Genomic DNA, 22,669 nt, shown 5'->3' with positions numbered 1-22,669 from the left:
TGACAGGTAAAAGGTTACAGAATGGAAAGGTTTGCATCTGGAGCACACTTCTTCTAATATATGTCATTGCAAAGTAACGACTTTATTGTCTCTGTTGCATGTGCCTTTAGCCAACAAGGTTAAATGTCACATCCAATTAACAATGACTAAAATAAGTATAGAATTGTCAAAACAATGAGTAAAACGAAACTCGGGATAATTTGCAGGCAATTACAAAATTTTGAATACAAGTTGCATTGAGCAAAGAGGAACTGCAATGGAATAGCAATCATTTAGGTGAATTTTCTCTTGCTAAAAGCCAAATCTGATCATCGTTGAAGCATTTTGATACAAAAGTGGCCTCTTGAGTGAAATATAGATCATGACGGCATTGTTTCTTAAAATTTGAATCGGATCATGGATTTATGACTGTGGAGTTAACAAGCATTCAGGGAGCTTTTGATTCTAATTGCTTTCTACTGCCGAGGAACGGATCTCATCCTGAACATCTGTGTGACATTGACTCTAAACAGGCTTAAATGCCTTCCACCGTGCCTTTCACATACTCATGAATTCCCTCATCTCGAACGTCTTCGATTTCTGATTGAAGACACAATATAACCTATCACTCTCCATTGTGAGCAATTCTTTGGCTGAGAATAATGTTCAATCACGTCCTTTTCAATCTTGCGGAACTGCCGCTGGAAATTCAGCGAGATCCATGTAACGTGCCAGCAGGATTTTGGATGTTTCTGCCGATTCGACAGAATCGTGAAACACAACTCAGTCCAACAGCAACCTCCCTTTTCCTCAAGCAAACGTGTGATTTGACACAAAAGTGCCACTCCAGTGAGCTTGAGGCCATATGGGCGCCCTGTTGTAACAAGCTTGCAATTAATCCTGAATTAGTCCACCCAATCTGCCACACGCTACAGTCTGACGAAGACTCTGTGTGCACCCTGGGAAGCGGGCTGGAGAAGAGAGGAGAGCGTGTTAACGCTACGGTACACACACGGCTTCCAGGAAACATCAGAGCATCCGTTCCACATTTGCTTGACACCAGAGCGATCATTCCAGCTCCTGCCATCTCCAGAGATTCAGCACGGCAAGACACGACGATGAATAATTTAAACAAATGACAAAATCCATCCTGAGTAGGTGAGGATGGACTGCACGGAGGGATTACAAGGTTTCACCAATATGACGGATTTGGACTGCTGCAGGATTTATCTAGTCTGGATTACAGTTTTAATATTTAGCTTTATAGTCATGATAAAAATAAATAGATAAATAAAAGACGCTTTGGCATTCAAAAGGAGACTAAATCTATTGTAGGTTGTTAAAGCTGGTGTGAGGATCTCAATAAAGTAAGATTGTCTGAGACATAAGAAATTAATATATATTTTTTTAAATCTAGAAATGTAACCTTAAAATTCATGTTGATTTCAAACATTTTTGAAAAATAAATGTTGATTTAATGACTAAAATGTTAAGTGGTGTAAATATAAAAGCAAATCTTGAATACAAAATTGAAACACATTTTTTTCAAGGTAAAAATATTTGCTAGTTTTATACATGCAGCGTTCAACACTGTTGTTTTGTTCTCACTTTCAGAGTGATTCATTTTCTTTCACAGTAACAACAACACCATAGTCTTCTGTTTCTGCACAAACGGATGGTCAAAAATAAATGAGTCACCAGGAAATCAAAAAGGACAATTCTTTTGTTTTTATGGAATTTTAGTATTTAATATAAATAATTTTTCCGTGCAAAATTTTTTATTTGTCATGTGCCCTCATAATCTTTAATCAAAATAAATAACTTCCCTCCGTCTTGTAGCGTATTTCTTCTCTTCTGACGTGTTTACTGGCGCAAGGGCGGGGCAACCTGTCACTCACATGAGGTCGACCAATAGCAAACAACAACCATTCAATCAATTCCAGATGGACAAAATCAAGTCCCACCCTACATTTCTTCTTTCTTCAAGAATCTGTTTCACTTGGATATACGTCACAATAGGGAAGAAAATACTATCGCAACATCTGTTTCATGCCGTAAAAGAAACACCATGTGGGGTTCTTTACCATCCTGCATGCAGCACTATGACACTCCAACCACATATATAACTTAAGTAGCTTTGAGAAAAACTCATCAAATTGTGGTTTAGAGCAACAGCAGTTTTTAATGTTAAATTTTTATTACCTTACTGCGAACGGAGGTAAACAACCACACTGCCGGCTCTCTCTCTTATGTTGCGCTGCTAAGTCTGATTCATTCTATTCTTTCGGTGCGTCTTAAAACAGACCTCTTTTTCTCATAGTTTTTCAAGTCTGATACATTTTAGTGAATTAGTTCATCCTAGAATCTCATATGTACTGTAGCTTTGTAAAGTCTGATTCATTCTAGTAAGTCAGTTCGTCCTAAATGTTCATCACTCATTCAATGAACAGATTACAAAAATGTTAATTAATTGTGAGGCTTTTTACATTTGGTCAATTTAAATGCTAAAAATGTGTCAAATGAAAAACAATTTAATCTGTTCAGATCAATATACGCTAATATAGATCTGCACGCTTTTAAAGTCAGTTATATGTAAACAAAGTAATTGTTCTGTAAACTATATTCCTACATCAGGCCGCATTCAAATATCAAGGTAATTATTAAAGTCACCATGAAATTATATTAGCAGCCCATTTTTATGGCAACATGACATACTTCTACGTGAAAGAGTAAATTCAACAAGAAAAAAAAAGTATGACAGGATTTGGATATTTTCTTCCAGGGGATTGATTAAATGGTGAAAAGTTGACTCTATATGACAGGTGGTTGGAGGATGAAGGATTGCAAAGACAAACATTTTTTTTCTCTGGAATAACTCGTGCTGATTAATCATTCACAATAAGACCAGTGATGTGTACTAAGAAAGTAAATAGAGTCAATTTGATTTAATGTAGAAAAAGTAAATCAAATATGTTGGCCACAGTAAATCAAACTGACTGTTAAGGCTTTAAAACATTTTTTTCCCCCTGAAGCTTTTTAAGTTTTAGTTTTTGTCTCTCATGATTAGTATTAATCAAAGTCATTATTAAAAAATGTTAAAATAAGCAATAAATCGTTATTGGCCGTGTCAATATTCCTCTTTCGATCCATCACCTTGTTGGCCAAGCTTGGGAAAACATTTAAAGCCACAGTATATTTCCAACTTGGCCACAACCACCATCTTTACTTTGTTTAACTTCTGTGTTTGTTTTGAAAAAGAGACCACTACTGTTGTGTCTAAGGAACCCATGAATCACAGAAAACCACAGCCATGCCACATACAGCACACTTTACATGCACATCCTGCAGTTATTGTGATACAGGCATATATCTAATTACTAATTATTATGGTGGCTATATTCATTAAACAAAAGTTTACTGGCACAAATCCATAGATCAATATGAAATGTTTTTTCTTCCACCTTCGATTAAATATATATATATATATATATATATATATATATATACTTGCCTAACATCAGTAATGTTGCATGCTTCTTTTGGGATTTTTTCTTGCTTAATCCACCAAATCTTATGCTTCTCCAAACTGAGGCCTTCCACATGCTACTGGATCCCCCAAAATTTGTTGTTGTTGTTTTTTTCCCAGTATGTGTGTGTGCTCACAAAGCTTTGTCTTTCTAGACTTACCCAGAAGGCAGTGGGGCAAAGGTCAATTGCTGGCAGGGTGTGTCCACGCAACAGTGCACTTGCATGGGTGCATCTCTGAAGCCCATGCTGCTTCAAGATCCTGTTAGGTTTCCCTGAGGCTGCAAAACACACAGTTAATATGTGGAGGAGACCCAGCAGTAGTTCTGGTACTGGAGAGGCTTTAAATCAACAGATCTGGCCAAGCTAGCCAGCAGCAGAAAGCTAAAATATATGTGTTAAACGAGTCACAGCCTATAGCGGCAACTTCATAAGGTGCAACACATGCACCCTTGTGAATACCTGCAAACACACAGTGACAGCTGAAGGCAAGTCATTTGTGAATGAACGTGAGACAGCGAGAGATAAATTAGAGAAGTAAAGAGAAAATGTGAAAGGGAAAAAGACAGAGGGTAAAAGAAACAAAGAGAAAGAGCCTGGAAAATATTCTGTGTAAAAAAAAACATAATTTCCTGTGACTGGCTTTTCCAGTGCGGGGGAAGGGAAGAGTCGTTGTACCAAGGCTGACATCATGCCACGGCAGTGGTACTCTTACTATATTACTCACTTATATACATCCACATCAGTGTTGAAAAGTTACTTTTAAACTGTACCTTATCAAGCTACAAGCTACTCACAATTAAAGTTTTACATTTTGAAAAAGAGTAATAGAATGTTTGTTCAGAATTATCTGGTCTTTATTAATGTTCTCAACATGGTATCATTCAAATTTTATTTATCATTCACAAACATTTTGAAACATTTTAGTTGGATGTTCATCTAACGTTTTTTAAACGTTCCCAGCTAACGTTTGTTGGTTCCCAGAACGTTCTGTGAACGTATTTTTTTCATAACTTAATGGGAATGTTAGTGTAACTTAATGTTAGTAAAACGTCCTAAGAACATTTTTTTTAGCTGGGTCACTAATGGAGATCCTTAATTTTTGTACCACATTAATACAGCTCAAGAGACTATAATTTTCCTTTTAATGTAAAATATATAATTTTATATACATAACTTTCATTTTTAATATATAACTCATTGCAGATAGATACTGTAGATAGATAGATAGATAGATAGATAGATAGATAGATAGATAGATAGATAGATAGATAGATAGATAATCTAGAACATTCCCTGTAAGCTGAGTTAGCACTGAACAGCACTGAATGTACACTAAGCGACTAATAAAGGTGGCAAAACACTCCAATCTTTACACCTAAGTTGAAAACACACAGCAAAATCCCCCAGAGTTAAATTAACTCTGCTCAGAGAACATTTGGTCAATCTCTACAGAGAGTTAAAATAACTCTGAAAGTGATTAATTAAGTGATGATTTGGCATTAGTGATGAACACCTGCTGTCAACAAGCAGAATCACTGAAGGAAAGAGAAACAACAAGAACAGAAAAAAGATAAACACAAGAACTACAACTGACTTCCAGCCACAGCCTTAGATGAAATCAAATGAAGACAAAAGACATTAAATCTCTCAAGTTCTCAGCAGAGGAGGATCAAACAAATTCACAAACAGCACCAGCTTCACTTATTCACTTATTACTAACCAGATTGACTTTATTTCTGTCATACGTCTACAGAAGGTCTTATTGAGAATTAACAGAGGTTTAGATGTTGACGATTTATTGAAAATGTTTGATCACCATTTAGTTGGGCAGTTTGACTCTTGGTTTTTTTTGTGAGTTTGTGGTTATTGTAACAGTTTTTACCAAAACACGTAATTTGTTAAAATGAAAGCCAGAAACAAAGATGATCAGGTGATATAGTTTTCAACAACAAAAAGTAGAATAATGCATTTATCTCATCACTGTCCAAAAGTGGTTATTTGATGTTAATAGATTATATTCAGTAACAATACTCTCTTGCCACAGATCGGACATTCTGAATTTTGATTTTTAAAATACATTATGGGATTTTTTTTTTAAACACAGACATCAAGAATCAGCATATGAATCTCAACAATTGTGACATGCTTCATGCCGCAATGCATGCTGGCAGCCACAATAGTATAAAACTCATGGCTCCCAGGATGCATTGCGGCATGAAACATGTCACCATTGTTGAGATTCAGATGCTGATTCTTGACGTCTATGTCTTAAAAAAAATCCCCATTATGTATTTAATTTTTTTTAAATTAAAAGTCAGTTGTTCTTGTGTTTCTCTTTTTTCTGTTCTTGTTGTTTCTCTTTCCTTCAGTGATTCTGCTAGTTGACAGCAGGTGTTCATCAATAATGCCCAATCATCACTTAATGAATCACTTAAGTATCTCATTAACTTTAACTCTGACTCAGTGTTATTTTAACTCTCTGTAGAGAGGGACCAAATGTTCTCTGAGCAGAGGGATTTTGCTGTGCAGGGAAAGCAGCATTAAAAAAGCTTGTTACTGTAAAATCTACACTGTTTTTAAAGAAGCTGGGCAACTTAGTTAGCTACTTCCCAACACTGATTCATGTATCATATAGATGTTAAAATGAAAGCAAAACATTCTGTTCAAATTTTGAATTCATGAAATATTCCTTATGAGACACCTGGCTAAATATATACCCATCATAAAGGTTTTCTTTAGTACAAAATAGCACATAACATTACTACTTGTACTTTATTTGCAGTATGCAATATGCAAATTGTGAAATAATGTGTAAATGTAAAATGGAGCGCAAACTGTATGTAACGCACACTGTCAATGATGCATTGGGCTTGACTTGTGAGGAGTGACCTGGAAGTGATATTAACATTTTTGTATTCATTTTTAATCAGGCAAGACATTTTAGATAAAACTGGATTTAAAATGCAAAATAATTTTTGGACTGCACTATACTCACTGAATTAAACAGTAATGAGGTCATATGGCAATGAATGTAGCATACTTCTGCTTGAAACCTTTAACGTTACATATTTATACCACATAGTGATTAAAAATAAATAGTATAGGATACAGTACCTCTACTGGGTAGTATGGAGTCAACATGACTCAAGTTTTGACTTTAGTTTGTCATTTTTGTCTTATTTTTCTTCACTTTCTCTCTCTCTCTCTGCCCTAAAGTGTCCCTGTGCATTGCACTTGCACTTAAATACCTTTTTTTCCACTTGTGTGGCAATTATACATAGTGAGCTGTGCACATAAATGGATTTCCAGGCCTGCCGTGAGGGGACTGTTTCATAGTCCAGAAGGTTCCAATTTAATCACACAGAATGTATATTTTGTATGGGGGACATTCTCAACATGTCAGAGGAAAATGGCTGGTATATATCTGTAAAATATATATAATTATAAGTCGCAAAAAATCGTTTCAGACAGTTTCGTTTGCAAAAAGGGGTTAACAAAACATTTCACTGTCACAAGTGCAGGCTCCAAGCGTCTAGGGAGTGAAAGTTAATAAATGCTTTTCACAGCTTGTGTTTTGCCTTCCCGCTATACTTTGACTAGGCAGTCAGCATTCGCCTCAGCGGCCATAAATTACAGTGCGGTGTGTTTGCCTCGGGTCCTGATGGTTTATTTCAACCCTGTGCCTTCATGACAGATTTGACAATGTGGCTGTGAGATCCTCTCTGTTTCAGCTTTTTAGCCCCGTCAGATTGCGTGTGATTCTGTGTCAGAACATCTGTGAAGCCATGGAGGAAATACTGTAAATTTTGTCAGGTGAGCACTTTAGCATCTGAGTATGTGGCACAGTTGCACTCGCTACAGTTTCCGTTTGCCCACCGAAAGTCTGTATGGCATTGATGTGTGTGTGTGCGAAAGAGGGAGCAGGAAAAATGATTTTGCCCCAGAGGAGACTCGCCGTATTATTTCAAGACTGCATTAGCCAGATTCTGCTAATGGAGCAAGACTATAACTCAGCAGTTTGAAAGAGCTGTTGCCCTGAAGCACAAGCATCCCTTTGACCCTAAATTTGAATACAGATTACAATGTTGATGTGCAGTGACTGTACATAAATAGTGTTCACATGCAAACAAATATCGAGTACATATGGGCAGAAACAGATTCGCACTCTCAATACACACGTATATATACACACTAGTGTATGATGTAATGCATTGCATGTTTGGTTGAATGACCTTTATATAGGCCTATAGACACACACACACAAACACACAAATGTTCTAAAGTAAAAAAAACACCCCGAAATCATAGTTTCCACTTAAATATTAAGCAGCACAACTGTTGTAATAATAATCAACACAAATAACAAATGTTTGTTGAGCAACAAATCAGCATATTAGAATTATTTTAGAATGATCATGTGACACTGAAGACTGGAATAATGGTATAAATTACAGGATTTCTTTTATTGTAATAATATTTCGTAATATTACTACTTTTACAGTTTTTTTTATCAAATAAATGCAGCCTGGTGAGCATAAAAGAATTGTTTCAAAAACATGAAAAAACTGTAATACATAACATAATTAACAAGCTACAGATTAGAAGAGAAAATAAGTTTGCTTTCAGACAAAAAAGAACATTCTGTCATTTACTCACTCATGTCGTTAACAGGTATGCTGATTATGAAAACATACACAAAAAATATTCCCCTCTTCACAAAAACTATTGTGTAATGTATTATAACATACTGGATATAGGGTTAGGGTTTGTGATAATGTAACTGTGATATTTCCAATTAGATTCCAAAACATAGATTAAAATGACTTTTCACTCTTTGCATGTTTGAAGAATAACCACAGAAGTGACTGTTGCAAAGCAAATCTCTTGGCCGGATAGAGCCACCAGTTTCATCTTGGTTTAAGCTGCTTATCAGTTCAGAGCAGTGGCGTCATGCTCATTCAAAGTGAGGGGGCACGTGCCCCCTCAGATTTTTCCTCCCTGATAATTTTTTATTTCTTCAGTCTTGTTATAATCAGATTCAGCGCGTTGTTCATCTTCAATCCGCAGCGGTGCCGAGCAGAGCGCACGTCAGAAACAGAGGACAGTGTGTGTGTGTGCGTGCGTGTTCATCTGAGCCTCATTGGTCTGTCACTGCTCGTCAATGTCAGAATATTTGAGATGACCAATCAAATCAAAGTAGGCGGGCTTTATGTTCACAGAAGCTGAGCGCGAATTTTAGCAGTGAGACTCGACGCTTCAGTGTGCAGTCAAGTGCGAGATGTAAGTAGCTAAACTAAACATTTCATATTTGACTGTTTTTTTTAGTTCATAAATGTTAAACGAATGACAAAAATAATCAGGCACACGAATATACTTTTGTCTAATTTCGCCATTTTGAGCTGAAAATAGGCCTATGTAACATGACTCGTAATGTAGGCTAATAATTAGTTTACTGTCATTGTGAGGGGAAAAGACGTTTTCATTGTTAGGCACAAGATTAATAATGAATGTGTACATATTGAGAATTAATATAGTACAATTTGTAGCCTTAAGTAAATTAAAAAAGCTCAGCTTTAGGAGGGGAAGGCAAGTTCAGGAGACTGAGAGAAAAAGAAAGAGTGATGGATAAGAAGTGAGAGCAGGTATTGACAAATAATCTGCCCACTGACATGGTTTTAAAGCTATTTCTTATCCTTTTTTGGCCTTCAAACGTCTTGAAATGCACATATCAGAGAAATAAAAAATTTGAACCCCCTACCCACCTCAAATTTAGGACCTCTGTGATTATAAAGCCCTGTCTACGGCCCTGTATTAGGCATAAGATCAATAATGAATGTGTACTGTGAATGAATTTAATAAACTTAGTTAGGCTACCTAGCTTTCCGAGTAGCTTTCAGTAAATAAATTCGTCTGAGAAAATGATTCATAAATCAACCTATCAGTTGACCCTATGTTTACTTTCTTCACTGACAGACAAAAATGAAAAGCCTATCAGTCAAAGCTCAACTTTAGGAGTTTTTTTGGCCTTCAAAACATCTTATAATGCACATATAAGATACACATATACTTTAACTTAGTCCTCAGATAGAGGAGGGTTGCTGCTAGCTCCGTTAAGGTATTTCTGTCCCTCCCAAACTGCATTGAAATAGTATGTTTCGCTAACCTGACTCCGCCAGATGGATTTGCTCCGCATATCCATCTGGAAACCTTCCGTTGAAGTAGTTTTGGTAAGGGGCGAAAATACTGGTTAGCTGATTGGCCTATGTTGGTGATAGACGGGCCAAATCAACCAATCAGATCAACGAAGCATATGACGTACTAACAGAGCGTATCTTTTCCTCTGAGAAAAGCCTCCAGAGCAGTGTTTTGCTCTTCTTTCAGTGAAGAAATACTCTGTAATTCCGATAAAACTTGCTCGATAGCCACGCTGATGCTAGTTTCATCCGCTGAAGCCGACATGTTCTTTAGACTGAACTGACGCGCTTCTCGTTGCGTCACACCTCAACCCGCCTCAAAGCCAACGCTGATTGGACGTTCGTTTGGTGAACTGCTCCCAAATTTTCTTTAACGGAAAGTATCCAGACTGATCTGCGAGTGAAACCTTGAAAGCTCGCGAGATCAGGATGGTCTCACGAGGCTAATGTTTCGCAGCCAGAATTAAAAAATTTTCAGGGGGAGAAACCCCCTGACCCCTCCTAACATGATCCATATCACCCGTCAGAAAACAATTGCAACGTCTCAGATTGTGCCCCCCCAGAATTTTGGCTTGCATGACGCCCCTGGTTCAGAGTTCTGTATTTAACTCAACAACAAATATTGTCCATAGATAAGAAGTGAAGGGACCAGAAGTCTTTCTCTGGTGTAGTCACTTTCTTCAGCTGCTCCTCAAGGCAGAGTTGGAGGAGAGGAAAAGAGCACAATGTGGCGACAGAGCGCTCTGGTCCACACCCGGGCTCAGACAATAGGGGAAGTCCTGCCCCATAATGTATTGTGTTTAATACAGAGCCAGGACGGGGAGAGGGAATTTGTCAATCTAGCTGTGGGCTGTAACAAGGTACACAAATCAAGCTGCCGGCATCGAGCCAAACCTTTGGAGGGTTCTCATGTTAGAAAAAAACAAGCGATTTTTCTTTGTGTTGTACAGTTCTCAAAAACACAAAAACACTGCTTTAATGGGTTCGAACAATACTCTGTAAACAGGTGATTGCCATATGCACCAAATACCCATGACATGGCAGACGTTTATGATTTAGTACCATTTACAAACTTTGGTGGGGGAACGAATGTGGTGTAAACATGTAGACAATTGTGCACATTAAATAGGAAAAGCCTTGTCTTCATTATTTAGGCTAATGGGTTTGCATGCAATGAGCACATTGTTTGTATTGCTTACTGTTTAATGTAAAGTTACTTTACTGAAAGAGAACTAAAAAAAATGTCTGTTTATTTGGGAAAAGGTTCAAAACTATATCATTTTTCTGTTTTGTTGTCAGTTAGTCATGCTGGTCCCAACATAAAGAATTTATCAAACATACACATTTTATTTTGCATGTACTGTGTATTTGTACATCCTCATGTCATCATATATAATTAGTTGAAGATTTTTGGTACACTTTGTCAACAAATTATAGATTAAATATATGTGTCCTATTTTACCAGTTTAAAACTGTGAACACCAAAGTTACCATTAAGAAAAAACAATAAATTGCAAATGCAACATTACTTGAAATGTCAGGTTTTGGATTCAAGCTATTGTTTAAAAATCCATTTTTTTTTAACTATTAGTAAGTACATTTGGGGTCAGTAAGATGTTTTAATGTTTTTTAAAGAAGTCTTTAATGCTCACTAATTTAGATTTTATTTAATCAAAAAGACATTAAAAACACTAATACCGTAGAATATTATTACAATTTAAAATAACAATTCAAATAACTACTAAAATGTATTTATTTCTGTGATGGCAAAGCTTCAGAAATCATTCTAAAATGCTGATTTGGTGGTCAAGAAAAGTTTCGTATTATTATCCATTTTTAAAAAAGTTAATATTTTTGTGGATACATTTCAGGATTCTCTGATAAATAGAAAGCTCAAAAGAACAGCATTTATTTTAAATATTAAAATGTTCATTAAAGTCCCTATTATGCTATTTTAAAAGGTTCCTAATTGTTTTTTTGGAGGTCTCCAACAACAGGTTTACATGCATCCAAGGTCAAAAAACATTTTAATTTTCTCATAAAACACAGTCTCAAAGAGACATGTCGACAACACAAACCAGACTTCCAGTAGACAGCAACATAGTGTCGACCCAGATCCGGCCCACAGCATATCAGATGTGGGGCAGATCTGGGCCGACACTATGTTGCTGTCTGGGTTTGAGGGCGGGTCAAAGTAAATGACATTCGCGGGCAGCCAATGAACACTATAGGCTGGTGTTAGGTATGTAACAGGATAATTTTGATCTGTTGTCCACTTTGATCTTTGATACTTTTTACATTCACAAACATATATATTACACACTGCATTAAAGGTCAATTTGAAAGTTCAAGTACCATTATTTGAAAATGTCCAAAAAAAAAAAATCTAAGCAAGTGCCATACACAAGTTTCATACGGAATTGCATACAAAATGGATCTGGTACTTAATTTTTTTTTTTTTTTAAACAAATCCTTTCTTAAAAGATCAACATTTGCAGTGTCTTTTTCAGACATAATTTGAAAGACGTTGTTGTATAACGTTTTCAGCAATGGGGAACACATCTGTTCTTTGCCATGCAATATGAGACCGTTCTATATTACAGCACAGACAGCAACATAAGCAAACTGGCAGTTGTTATTGCAAATGAATTATGACAGTATAACAGTGATTAATCAGGAGAGAATTCTTTTAATGCATGGCTTTACATATTCATCGCATAAATCACCACGCAATAAGCCCTGCGCACATAACGAAGACAACGAATGAGGTGTTTCATGTTTTAATAGAAAGAAATAACAGCTTGTGGTTAACAAAAGCATAAAAGACATGAAAAATTACAGCCTGTTCAGCAGTACACAAGTGGTGATCTCACATTTAGAAGGATTTAACAAAGTGACCAAACCAATGCACAAATAGAGGAAGACGTTTGAGCTTAGAGGTAGTTTCAAGTCTCAATATGAACATGGTCTCCGTGGGCTACATCAGACAGGAGCGCGTGGGTGAGACAGTTTCATGCTTCTTGGACTATGTCATGCTTCCCATTTTCAGCCTGCCAGCATCTATGATCCCAGGCAACTGAGGGACCTTCACTCAGAGTGGTGGGCGACAACAGTGTAAAGAAGTACATGGGATGAGATATGCAACAATGTAATGCCGGGGTTGTATGAGAACTGATCTGAGCTGGACAATGACATCATAGAACTGCTTTATAGATGAAATGAACTAATTTAATAATTGATGATCTTTACATCAGAACTGAATCAACACTGAACTGACTTGAGCCTAAAAACAGCCGAAATGCATAATTTTCCTCTTATTACTGTTAAAACAAGCTCTATTGTATAAAGCGCTATATAAATAAAGGTGACTTGAACTCTACAGTGATTGTGGGAAAGGATGCAATAACACTAACATTGTTTTGTTAGTTCTAACATCAAGAAGATTCGACTTAGAAAAACCAAAAATGGAAATAAAAACATATGCAGCCCGTTGTTTTTAAAAGCCGAACTTGTGCATACACACAGAGAGACCAAATGTATGCATTTTCTTAAATATGTTATTGTCAGTGACAAAGGTTATACAAATAATGTCATTTTGTATTTCTTTTGGGTTGTGGTAAAAGAAAGGAAAACAGCGAAGAAAAAACAACAGTCCTGGTGTTTGTCAAATTCAGCTCTGATTAAAATGACAACCTTGACGATAAAAATGTCCCTTGAGGAGGGCCATATGCTTAGACTAGTCTTCTTTCCATTTCCAAGTGAATTTGACCTTTTTAGATAATAACTTTGAACTAGACGTTGGAAATGTCTTTGTGAGTATTTTTTAATTTGTGTTATTTTTCTTTATTTCAAATTTCGTGCAAATGCCCAAACATCTTCAGCACACAACATGTGACGCTGGCATATTCCATGCGCCTGTTTCTTGTTATTTTTAATCTCAGGCTTTCTAAACAAGGGCCTAATGGACTTTTTAAATAACTGGGTGGCTCTCCATACAAAAGCATCTGGGAATAGGAAGGAAGCATGGCTCAATGAGGGGAAGATGCGTATATGTGTGTGTGTGTGTGTGTATATGTTTCATTTGCATGGGAAAGGATTCAAGTAATAACAGACTGGACATTGCAGGTTCCTCAAACACATGTGGTCTAGTCTGCTTTAAAAATAACATCTGTGGTGTTACAAACTTTTACACATAAAAAAAAAAAACCCTGATCCTGTTCAAACTCAAAAGCTCAAAAGTGTCAAGTGTTTAGTATTTATTTATATGTATGTGTGTGTCTGTATATGTATATGTATGTGTATATGTATATGTATATAACATAATGGGAGAAAATGGGAACCAAAACTGTTTGGTTACCAACATTATTCATCATCTTTTGTGTTCCACAGAAGAAAGAAAGTCATACAGGTTAGGATAGAAATGACATGAGAGTAAATGATGACAGAATTTTCATTTTGTGTGAACTATCCCTTTAACGTTTTAGTGACACCTTGTTTATCATTGCCAGAAAACATCCAGGCATAATAATCAAACTCCTGATATGTTTATTGATTATTCCATTTCTGTGAAAGTGAGGACACAAATTATAATACAAGTACAGAATTGATACATGGTGGTCTGACTAAAAAAAAAAATCATTTTTTTCAGTTTTTTTCAAATTTTACGAGTTTCAATAGGAGTGTAAAAATACTGAATAAGATTGTAAATGTGAATGAAATTTGAAACCAGCTTTGTTAAAGATTCAAGATGTCATGGATGAATAATCTAACAGCAAAGAGACATGTTAGGAAACAACATTAATCCATTAAAAATCAATAAAAATAATATCCAGTTACCGAATGTTGAAGGAATTGTTGCTTTTGGCGTCATTTGCTGAATAAACCATGACAGGGTGAAAAAGACACGTATAGAGAGTCTTGTATCACATTAAACAAGGGGTTAAATTTGCGACAAGCACTCTTCACCTCAGTCCACTATCTGGTTGTCTATACGTATTTGGGACAGGGCCTTATTGGCACAAATATGTTGGCATGGTCAACGTCATGATTCAAAACATATTTCATCACTCAATACTGCAAATGACTAATCAGTATAAAGTAATCTAGAGAGACATGTCACAATTAGCTGTATTCAACAGATAAAAATGTCAAACAAATAATCTCAACATATCTTTACAGATATCTTTGACTACATCCTTCAAACTACTTGGCTGACTCTAAAACTGGAGCTCAGTTTCCATTCCACCCAAACTATAACTTCAGGATGGCTTGTTTCAGCTGCCTGACTTTCAAGACACATCCAGTCATGCTATAGCACCACATGCAATGTCTAATACTGAGGCTTGGGTGGGCTTGGAGAGCCAGCTAATGTATAAAATCACACGATCAAATGGGGTCACAATAATGCTTCCTCAAGACTATAGACGTAATGGGAAATATCTGACACAGAATAAATATTTTAAAAGCTCATTTATAACAATATTTACAACATCTTTCAATGTCCCTGAAAATGTGTTCTGGTCAATAAACACTGGTCAAACAGCCAGTGATACTAACAGTCCTCCAAGGCATTGAGCAAAGCTTGTGCATTACTTTGAACTTGCACCTTGTTGGTTTTCAGAAGAATAGTCTAAAAGAAAGCACAAAATGAATTAAAACCATTCTTTGAAGCAGTTTTGGTAAACAAACAGTATAAACAACTGCTGTACTTTTTCAGTAACAATTTACAAAAACGTCATATTTGAAATTATGCAGAATACAATGTTGACAGAAGAATTCCTGTCCTTTTACACTAGTTTACAGTGTTAAAAATGTGATGACCTGTGTTCAATGAAAAGAATGCACTTGCCAAGAGCTATACATGAATTAATGTCAGCTGTTAGGGCTTGCGGTGGTACAAATGATAGGAATGGTACAAATTATAAGTCATGATACATACATAGACTACAGCATGATAGGTTTAAACTTTTGAGATGACTTATTATTGTGGGTGCTTTAATTATCATGGTCAGAAAACCTTCTAGTCAGACAGTGCTGCTCTGTTCACCTAATCATCTCTGTATTGTGATTATGGATAAACACCCCCCTCTACAGGGTATTTCAAATATTATTTCTAGAGGTTATTTTTTATACCCTAGCAATATATTTTGATTTCAACTGAAACTTCACCAGAAAACACAAACTTCAACCAAAAATTGACACTAAAATAAATTTTTTTTTGAATTAATTATATTTATTATTTTATTTAATTATTATTATATTTCAATATCAATCATTTTGCAAATAACGCATGGGTATAACTTTAAAAAGTAATTGATCATATGGGGAGATTAGGGCCTAAATTGCATTTGTAGCACTGTATTGCTTTTATGCTAATTCATACACAATGCTCGTAGTAGGCTACATGCTAAAACAAATAGGGAAGCCATGCATGCGTATTCATTTGAATAGAAACAGCAGGATATTGTTCAGTGTTGCCAGATTGGGCGGTTTTGAATTTTATTGTGCAGGTAGAAAAGGGTTTGGGCGGGTGGTCAAAATTTGGGCTGGTTTGGGGTCATTTCGGCGGTTTTCAAACATCTACATTTTAAAGTCTAATCGGTTAAAAAAAAAACGAAACTAAAGTGCATGTAGTCCATAAAATCAGTCATCATGACATTACTGTACACGCACACGCTCATGCAGAGTCAGCTGGCGTTAGTGTTGACATCACCGACGAGCACGCACTTTTAGCCAATCAGCGATCCGCAGGCAGACGCGATTGAGCGCGAGAAGTTGTAGCTGTATATTCAAGTGATCGCTAAGGCAAAGTGACATAGCCTACTATACAAAAGAGCGTACAGTAGTGAGCAACTCTAAAAAACGCACACGTGGAAGGAGATCACTCTATGGTGAATATAACTCTCTGAGAGGAGAGCACAGTGAATGACTTGAATTGAAATCAAATATGGGACGATTCCTGTCCATGTCATATGTGCACACTAGCCTAACCAAACATCTGTAACTTTACACCATCCAGACTGCACTCTACTTGTCCCTGACAGCTGCTGAAAAAGGTTTGAATCAACGATGAATCCGTTTTGACTGCTAAATTCTGCGTTATGTTCTGCAATGTGTAGGCTACTTCCGATCGAGGGTTAAAGTCTTCGGTTCATTTCTTGATTGCTGTTTTGACAGTGTCCACCTGGACATTTTAGTCATATTGTCTAATTCTCCTTAATTATTGCCCTGTTTTGATCTGTTTTCCTGGAAAATGTTTTTTTTTTTTTTTTTTTTTATCATCGTTATTTTGTTTTAAGGAGATACAAATTGTGCTTATCAACCTTAAATGACTTGGTAATGAAATGATATCACATTATTTTGCAGTACAATTTTGGGCGTTTTTTTCTTGTAGTGGGCGGGTTTTGGTGAGCTTTTGGGCTGGAAATCGCCGTCCCAATCTGGCAACACTGATTGTGGTATAGTCTAACGCGTATTTAAAGGGGCGAAACGAAACTATTGTGATACCCAAGAAATGAAACTTACCCACGTACATAAACGCTCTAGGATTCACTTTACCGGATACCGATAAAACCAGCATCACTCTGAGACAATCCATACGAGGAGTGCGCGAATAAACAGCGTCAGCGTCTGACATATCAGCAACCTTTATACTGTTGACATTTTGACGTTGTTTAAGGATGGAGAAAATGAGTTACACGTTCAGTCAGCATTATGAGGAAAAAATCCGCCCTTGCATCGACACTATCGACAATTTACGTTCTTTGGGAGTCGAAAAGGACCTGGCGTTGCCTGCCATCGCCGTCATTGGAGACCAAAGCTCAGGAAAGAGTTCTGTTCTGGAGGCGCTGTCAGGGGTAGCGTTACCCAGGGGTAGTGGTAAGGAGAACACATACAATTAAAACATACAACAATATTAATTGTATTGCTTTTACGTAATTAACTTTTAACTTTCTATAAAATACTGTGGATATACCATGGCACAGTGATGGTAGGGGAGACCGGGGACAGTTGCAACAGGGGATGGTTGCAACATGTCATTTTTCTCCAACCAGAAACAAGCTAGAGTAATGGCACTCACACTCCACATGCTTAATTGGATGCCCCCCCTTGCAGAGAAAAATCAAGGAGATTCCTGAGCTTATCCAGGATTTATTGAAGAAAAACTGTTTTTAGAGTATGAAAGTATTTTTTTTCTTGAGCTTTGTTTTTTTTAAACTGTTGTCACTGTTTTTGTGATTCAGCTCAAACTTATATGGTTTAAATTAGTGATATGTTAACTTTAAGCTAGTATGATTACCATGTATCAAGGTCAATTGTTTAGCTAGCACATGTGGTTTTATCATGGCTGACAGGAACGGGGACAGTTGCAACAGTAAATTGCCTTACAAATTGTTCCATTCTTCCTGTCACTAAAAGCCTACTGTATTTTATATCAATTTGAATATTTGACATCTGCATATAAGGCCTACTCATCTAGACAAATCTATAATTGTCATCTAATCAAAGCTGATGAATAAATAACACTGTAATATAACTTCAATTTTTGATAATAATAATTTTGCTAACACGGACATATATTGTAATATATTGTATTTGTAACATGTTGCAACCATCCCCAAACAATGTTGCAACTGTCCCCGGGCCCGGGGTCAGTTGCAACATCTGACTCCTTACATTCAAATGCAAATTGTGAAAAATGTAGATTCTGTAATTATCTTTCAATGGTTTAGACTATTAACATACAGATATAAGTTTATTCTGTAAACAATTGGTTTGTCTAATCCAAACCGTCTCTGAGTAACAGAGCCAAATGCAAAAAGCGTTGCAACTGTCCCCGGTCTCCCCCTACTCTCTATACCACGATACAGAATGATTACCTTCATATGCCATGGAATGTATACATACTGTACGACACTATGAACAACACCATATCTCTTATGAAAATTAACCTTGGTTTTACTACAAATAAAACCAAAAAACCATGGTTATTATAATTAAACCAATTAGCCAAAAAACATGGTTAATTTTTTATAAGGGATGGTGAAACTGTCTGGCATCCACCCTTTCATGTTTTGTAAGGAATTGTTACACGATGCCCTCTTGAGATCAAGATGATAAGAACTAAAGGCGAAGAGAAATGGCATGGGAGAATCAGTTACAAGAACTACGAGGAAGACATTAATGACCCAGCAGAAGTGGAGAAAAAGATTCGTGAAGGTAGAAAATGCTTAGAATGCACTTTGAGGTCTTCCAAAATAGTATAGATACATTTCTAAAAAGTCTTACATCTAATTATGTTTGTAGCCCAGGATGAGATGGCTGGAGCAGGTGTTGGTATTAGTGATGAACTCATCAGTCTGCAGATCCATTCTGCCAATGTTCCTGACCTCACTCTCATTGACCTCCCCGGGATTGCACGAGTGGCTGTCAAGGGTCAACCTGAGAATATTGGAGATCAGGTAAACTTTGTATATACTATATTTGTCAAATTACATTTTGTTGGAAAGACACGATCATTAATCAAATGCCTTTCTTCTAGATTAAGAAACTGATCAGGAAGTTTGTTACAAAGCAAGAAACTATCAACCTGGTTGTGGTGCCATGCAATGTTGACATCGCGACCACAGAAGCATTGCAGATGGCTCAGGGGGAGGACCCTGAGGGCGAAAGAACTTTAGGTGTGCAATACTCATTGCATTTAAATGCTGTCAGTAAAACCATAGGTTACCATGCATTAAGAGCATTAATATTCTGATCATATTTTTACTACACAACAGGCATCTTAACAAAGCCGGATCTGGTGGATAAGGGCACTGAAGGGACAGTGGTAGACATTGTGCACAATGAGGTCATTCACCTTACTAAAGGCTACATGATTGTAAGGTGCAGGGGACAAAAAGAGATTATAGATCAGGTCACTCTTAATGAGGCCACATTAACAGAGGATGCCTTCTTCAAAGACCATCCTCATTTCAGGTGGGTAAATGGTCTGTTGAGAGTTGAGCTGAACGAATGGTTTAATGTCAAACCTTTAATCTACAAATACATATATCAAACATGATATATATATATAGACATGACATTAAATACACATATCAAACAGCATAGAGTTTACTGAGAACCTTCATGTGAGCGGCATGGCTAGTGTTTGTTTCTCTTTTTGAACCGTTTTGCATGCATGCTTGTTTGCACAACTGTACTTAGTAAATCAGGTAGTGTATGTGACCATGCAATCATAAGTACAAACAGATTAGTACCTGTTATTTGAGATTTTAGTAAATCTGTGCTTTTATAGAATGCATGATGTATGCCATTTTTCCTCAGCAAACTCTATGAAGAAGGTTTTGCTACTATTCCCAAGTTGGCTGAGAAACTAACAATTGAATTGGTTCATCACATTCAGGTGAAATAATTAATTTTAACATAAGATAACTACAGGATTTTTAGACTTGTAATACACAGCTAATTTTCATAATTGCTATATAGAAATCCCTGCCTCGTTTAGAAGAGCAAATTGAGACAAAGCTTGCAGAAACACAGAAGCAACTGGAGGCATACGGCAACGGACCCCCATCAGATCCTGCAGAAAGACTGAGCTTTCTCATTGATGTGAGTACAGCCTTGAAATCTACTATATCAAAGTATGAATATTTAGTAAAGGGTCATACTGATATCTCAGAGTCACTGAAATCTTTCACATCTTATCACTATATTTAGAAAGTTACAGCTTTCACTCAGGATATGTTCAACCTGACCTCTGGGGAGGAATTAAAGTGTGCTTCAGATCTACTGATTTTTCCAGAACTTCGGGAAGAATTTGAAAAATGGAATGGCTTCTTAAATCGTTCAGGACATTCCTGTGAGTGAAGCTTATACTTGGTATCTCCTGATTGTACTCTTGCTTTTGGCCAATCTGCTATGTTATTACTTTGCTTAAAATGCTTTATCATTTTCACATCTGATGCATCCTGTTTTATCCTGAGTTGCAATCAATAAATTACCAGCCTAAATTGCTAAATTAATCTTAAATTACTTCAATTCACAAAAAAGCACTTTTAGAAGCCAAACTCATAACTGAGTTGTGGAACTGAATTTGTTTTTCTGACAATGTTCAAAAACTCTGTGCAGTCAAGAAGAAGATTGAGAAAGAAGTTGATAACTATGAAGCCAAATATCGGGGAAGAGAGCTTCCAGGATTCATCAATTACAAGACCTTTGAGGGGCTTGTCAGGGAACAGATCAAGCTGTTGGAGGAACCTGCATTAAAGACACTAAAGACTGTCTCTGGTTTGTGTTGTTTTCTATTTCAAATCTATTTATGCAGTTTTCAGTCTTTTTCTGGTTGTTGCTACATTATACTATATACAGAAGTTATTCCGACTGTACTGTTCTACTTGAGGATACTCTCATAATGCACTACATGACCAAAGTATGTGGACACTTGCACATTGGCAATTAACATCTTGGGTATATACGGCATTGACAATTTTCACGTGGGCCTCAAATTGTGCCTGGGCTCTTGGTCATGCTGAAAAAAAAAAAAAAACCTGTTGCCTCAAAGATAGAATCTTAGAATTTTCAAGAAAACCAGGACCAGGAAATACCAAACCCAATGAACTTTCCAGTTGGCACAATGCATTTGTAGGTAGTTTTGTTGCCTAGTGGATAAATATCAAAGATTACATTGAAAGGCAACCCATGAACTTAACATTCTCTCCTCGAGTGAGGCATGTAAGGCAACTAGATTCATTGGATAATCAACATTGAAAGTGAAAGTTTGCAGTTGTACCAACAGTGTGTTTGTGTTAAAATAGATGTGGTTAGAAAGAGGTTCGTCCAGCTGGCCCAGTGCAGCTTTATTGGCTTCCCTAATCTTCTGAAAATAGCAAAGGTACTTTTTTTTTTTCAAGTGTTGATGATGCTAATAAATTCCACAGAATTACAAGTCACGTTAATTTTCAATGTTCTATTACGCCTTTAAATCACAATACAGATTTAAAGAAATTGTGTTCTTGTTTCATTTTTCAACTAATCTTTCATTTACTTTCTTAGACTAAGATTGAAGCCATCAAGCAGGATAAAGAATCCTTTGCAGAAACCATGCTGAGGACCCAATTCAAGATGGAGCTCATTGTTTACAGTCAAGATGGCTCATACAGCCAGAGCCTGCAGTATGCAAAGGATAAAATGAAAGAGGAAAATGGCGTGCTCCCATATAAAACCCAGGTGGCAGACGTGAGCACAGGCAATCATGCCACCTTGCGAGAGATGAGGTTGCACCTAGAGTCCTACTTCACAGTAAGTGTGCCAACTAAGCTTTATGTGCCATCAGAGGAAGCTCAAAATGTACTGTATATCTGAGATGCTGTCTTATATACCTCACCAGATTGCAAGCAAGCGTCTAGCCGACCAGATCCCAATGGTGATCCGCTATATGTTGCTCCAGGAAGCAGCTTTGGAGCTGCAAAGGAACATGTTGCAGTTGCTGCATGATAAAGATAGTGTGGAAAACCTGCTTAAAGAAGACTTTGACATTGGACAAAAGCGGGAAGGCTTACTCAGTCGCCAGAAACGCTTGATGAAAGCACGAAGCCTCCTGGTTACCTATTAGAAATCACTTCCATTATATAGTCGATTGCAACATTTGTAATGCAACACAGACTGATCTCATGAAATGGCGTATGTATCACACGCCAATTCGTATTTCCATTTTTGGCGTGCTATCAACACGCATAATAGCTTTTCAGCGTGTTTATCAACGCCGTTGACTTAACGTTACATTACTGTATATATAAATATATGACCTACCCCAACCCCGTCCCTAAACCTACCCGTCACTGGGGTTAATACCATTTATGAATCTTCCCCTACCATCCTAGGAAAAAAAATATCGCTCCCCAGATGTAGATCTACATTTTGCTTTGTTTCGCTCGGACATTTAACGGCGTGTACATACACGCGGAATC

At 36.8% G+C, this 22,669-nt stretch overlaps 1 protein-coding gene across 1 annotated transcript; it reads left to right on the top strand.

Moving 5' to 3' along the window:
• The first annotated feature begins 17,336 nt into the window (after window positions 1-17,336).
• LOC130091030 (interferon-induced GTP-binding protein MxA) lies at window positions 17,337-22,359 on the top strand. Its single transcript, XM_056258707.1, has 12 exons — window positions 17,337-17,579; window positions 18,783-18,920; window positions 19,008-19,162; window positions 19,243-19,381; window positions 19,481-19,679; window positions 20,028-20,106; window positions 20,190-20,312; window positions 20,421-20,562; window positions 20,832-20,990; window positions 21,518-21,594; window positions 21,756-22,001; window positions 22,090-22,359. Exons 1-12 carry the CDS (start codon window positions 17,381-17,383, stop codon window positions 22,312-22,314), a joined length of 1,881 nt encoding a protein of 626 aa, XP_056114682.1. The 5' UTR covers window positions 17,337-17,380; the 3' UTR covers window positions 22,315-22,359.
• Window positions 22,360-22,669: the final 310 nt, after the last annotated feature.

This window comes from Rhinichthys klamathensis, unplaced genomic scaffold (genome assembly GCF_029890125.1).
Source record: "Rhinichthys klamathensis goyatoka isolate OS25496 unplaced genomic scaffold, OSU_Roscu_1.1 h1tg000157l_1, whole genome shotgun sequence".
NCBI classification, from domain to species: Eukaryota; Metazoa; Chordata; class Actinopteri; order Cypriniformes; family Leuciscidae; genus Rhinichthys; species Rhinichthys klamathensis.
Note: the sequence above shows the minus strand (reverse complement) of the source record. Positions and strands in the feature narration are given on the sequence as shown.

Coding starts and splice junctions, on each gene's coding strand:
- LOC130091030 (XM_056258707.1), top strand. CDS start 17,381: ATGGAGAAAATGAGTTACACGTTCAGTCAGCATTATGAGGAAAAAATC. Junction 17,580..18,782: donor AGCGTTACCCAGGGGTAGTG/GTAAGGAGAACA, acceptor ATGTTTTGTAAG/GAATTGTTACACGATGCCCT. Junction 20,107..20,189: donor AATTGGTTCATCACATTCAG/GTGAAATAATTA, acceptor ATTGCTATATAG/AAATCCCTGCCTCGTTTAGA.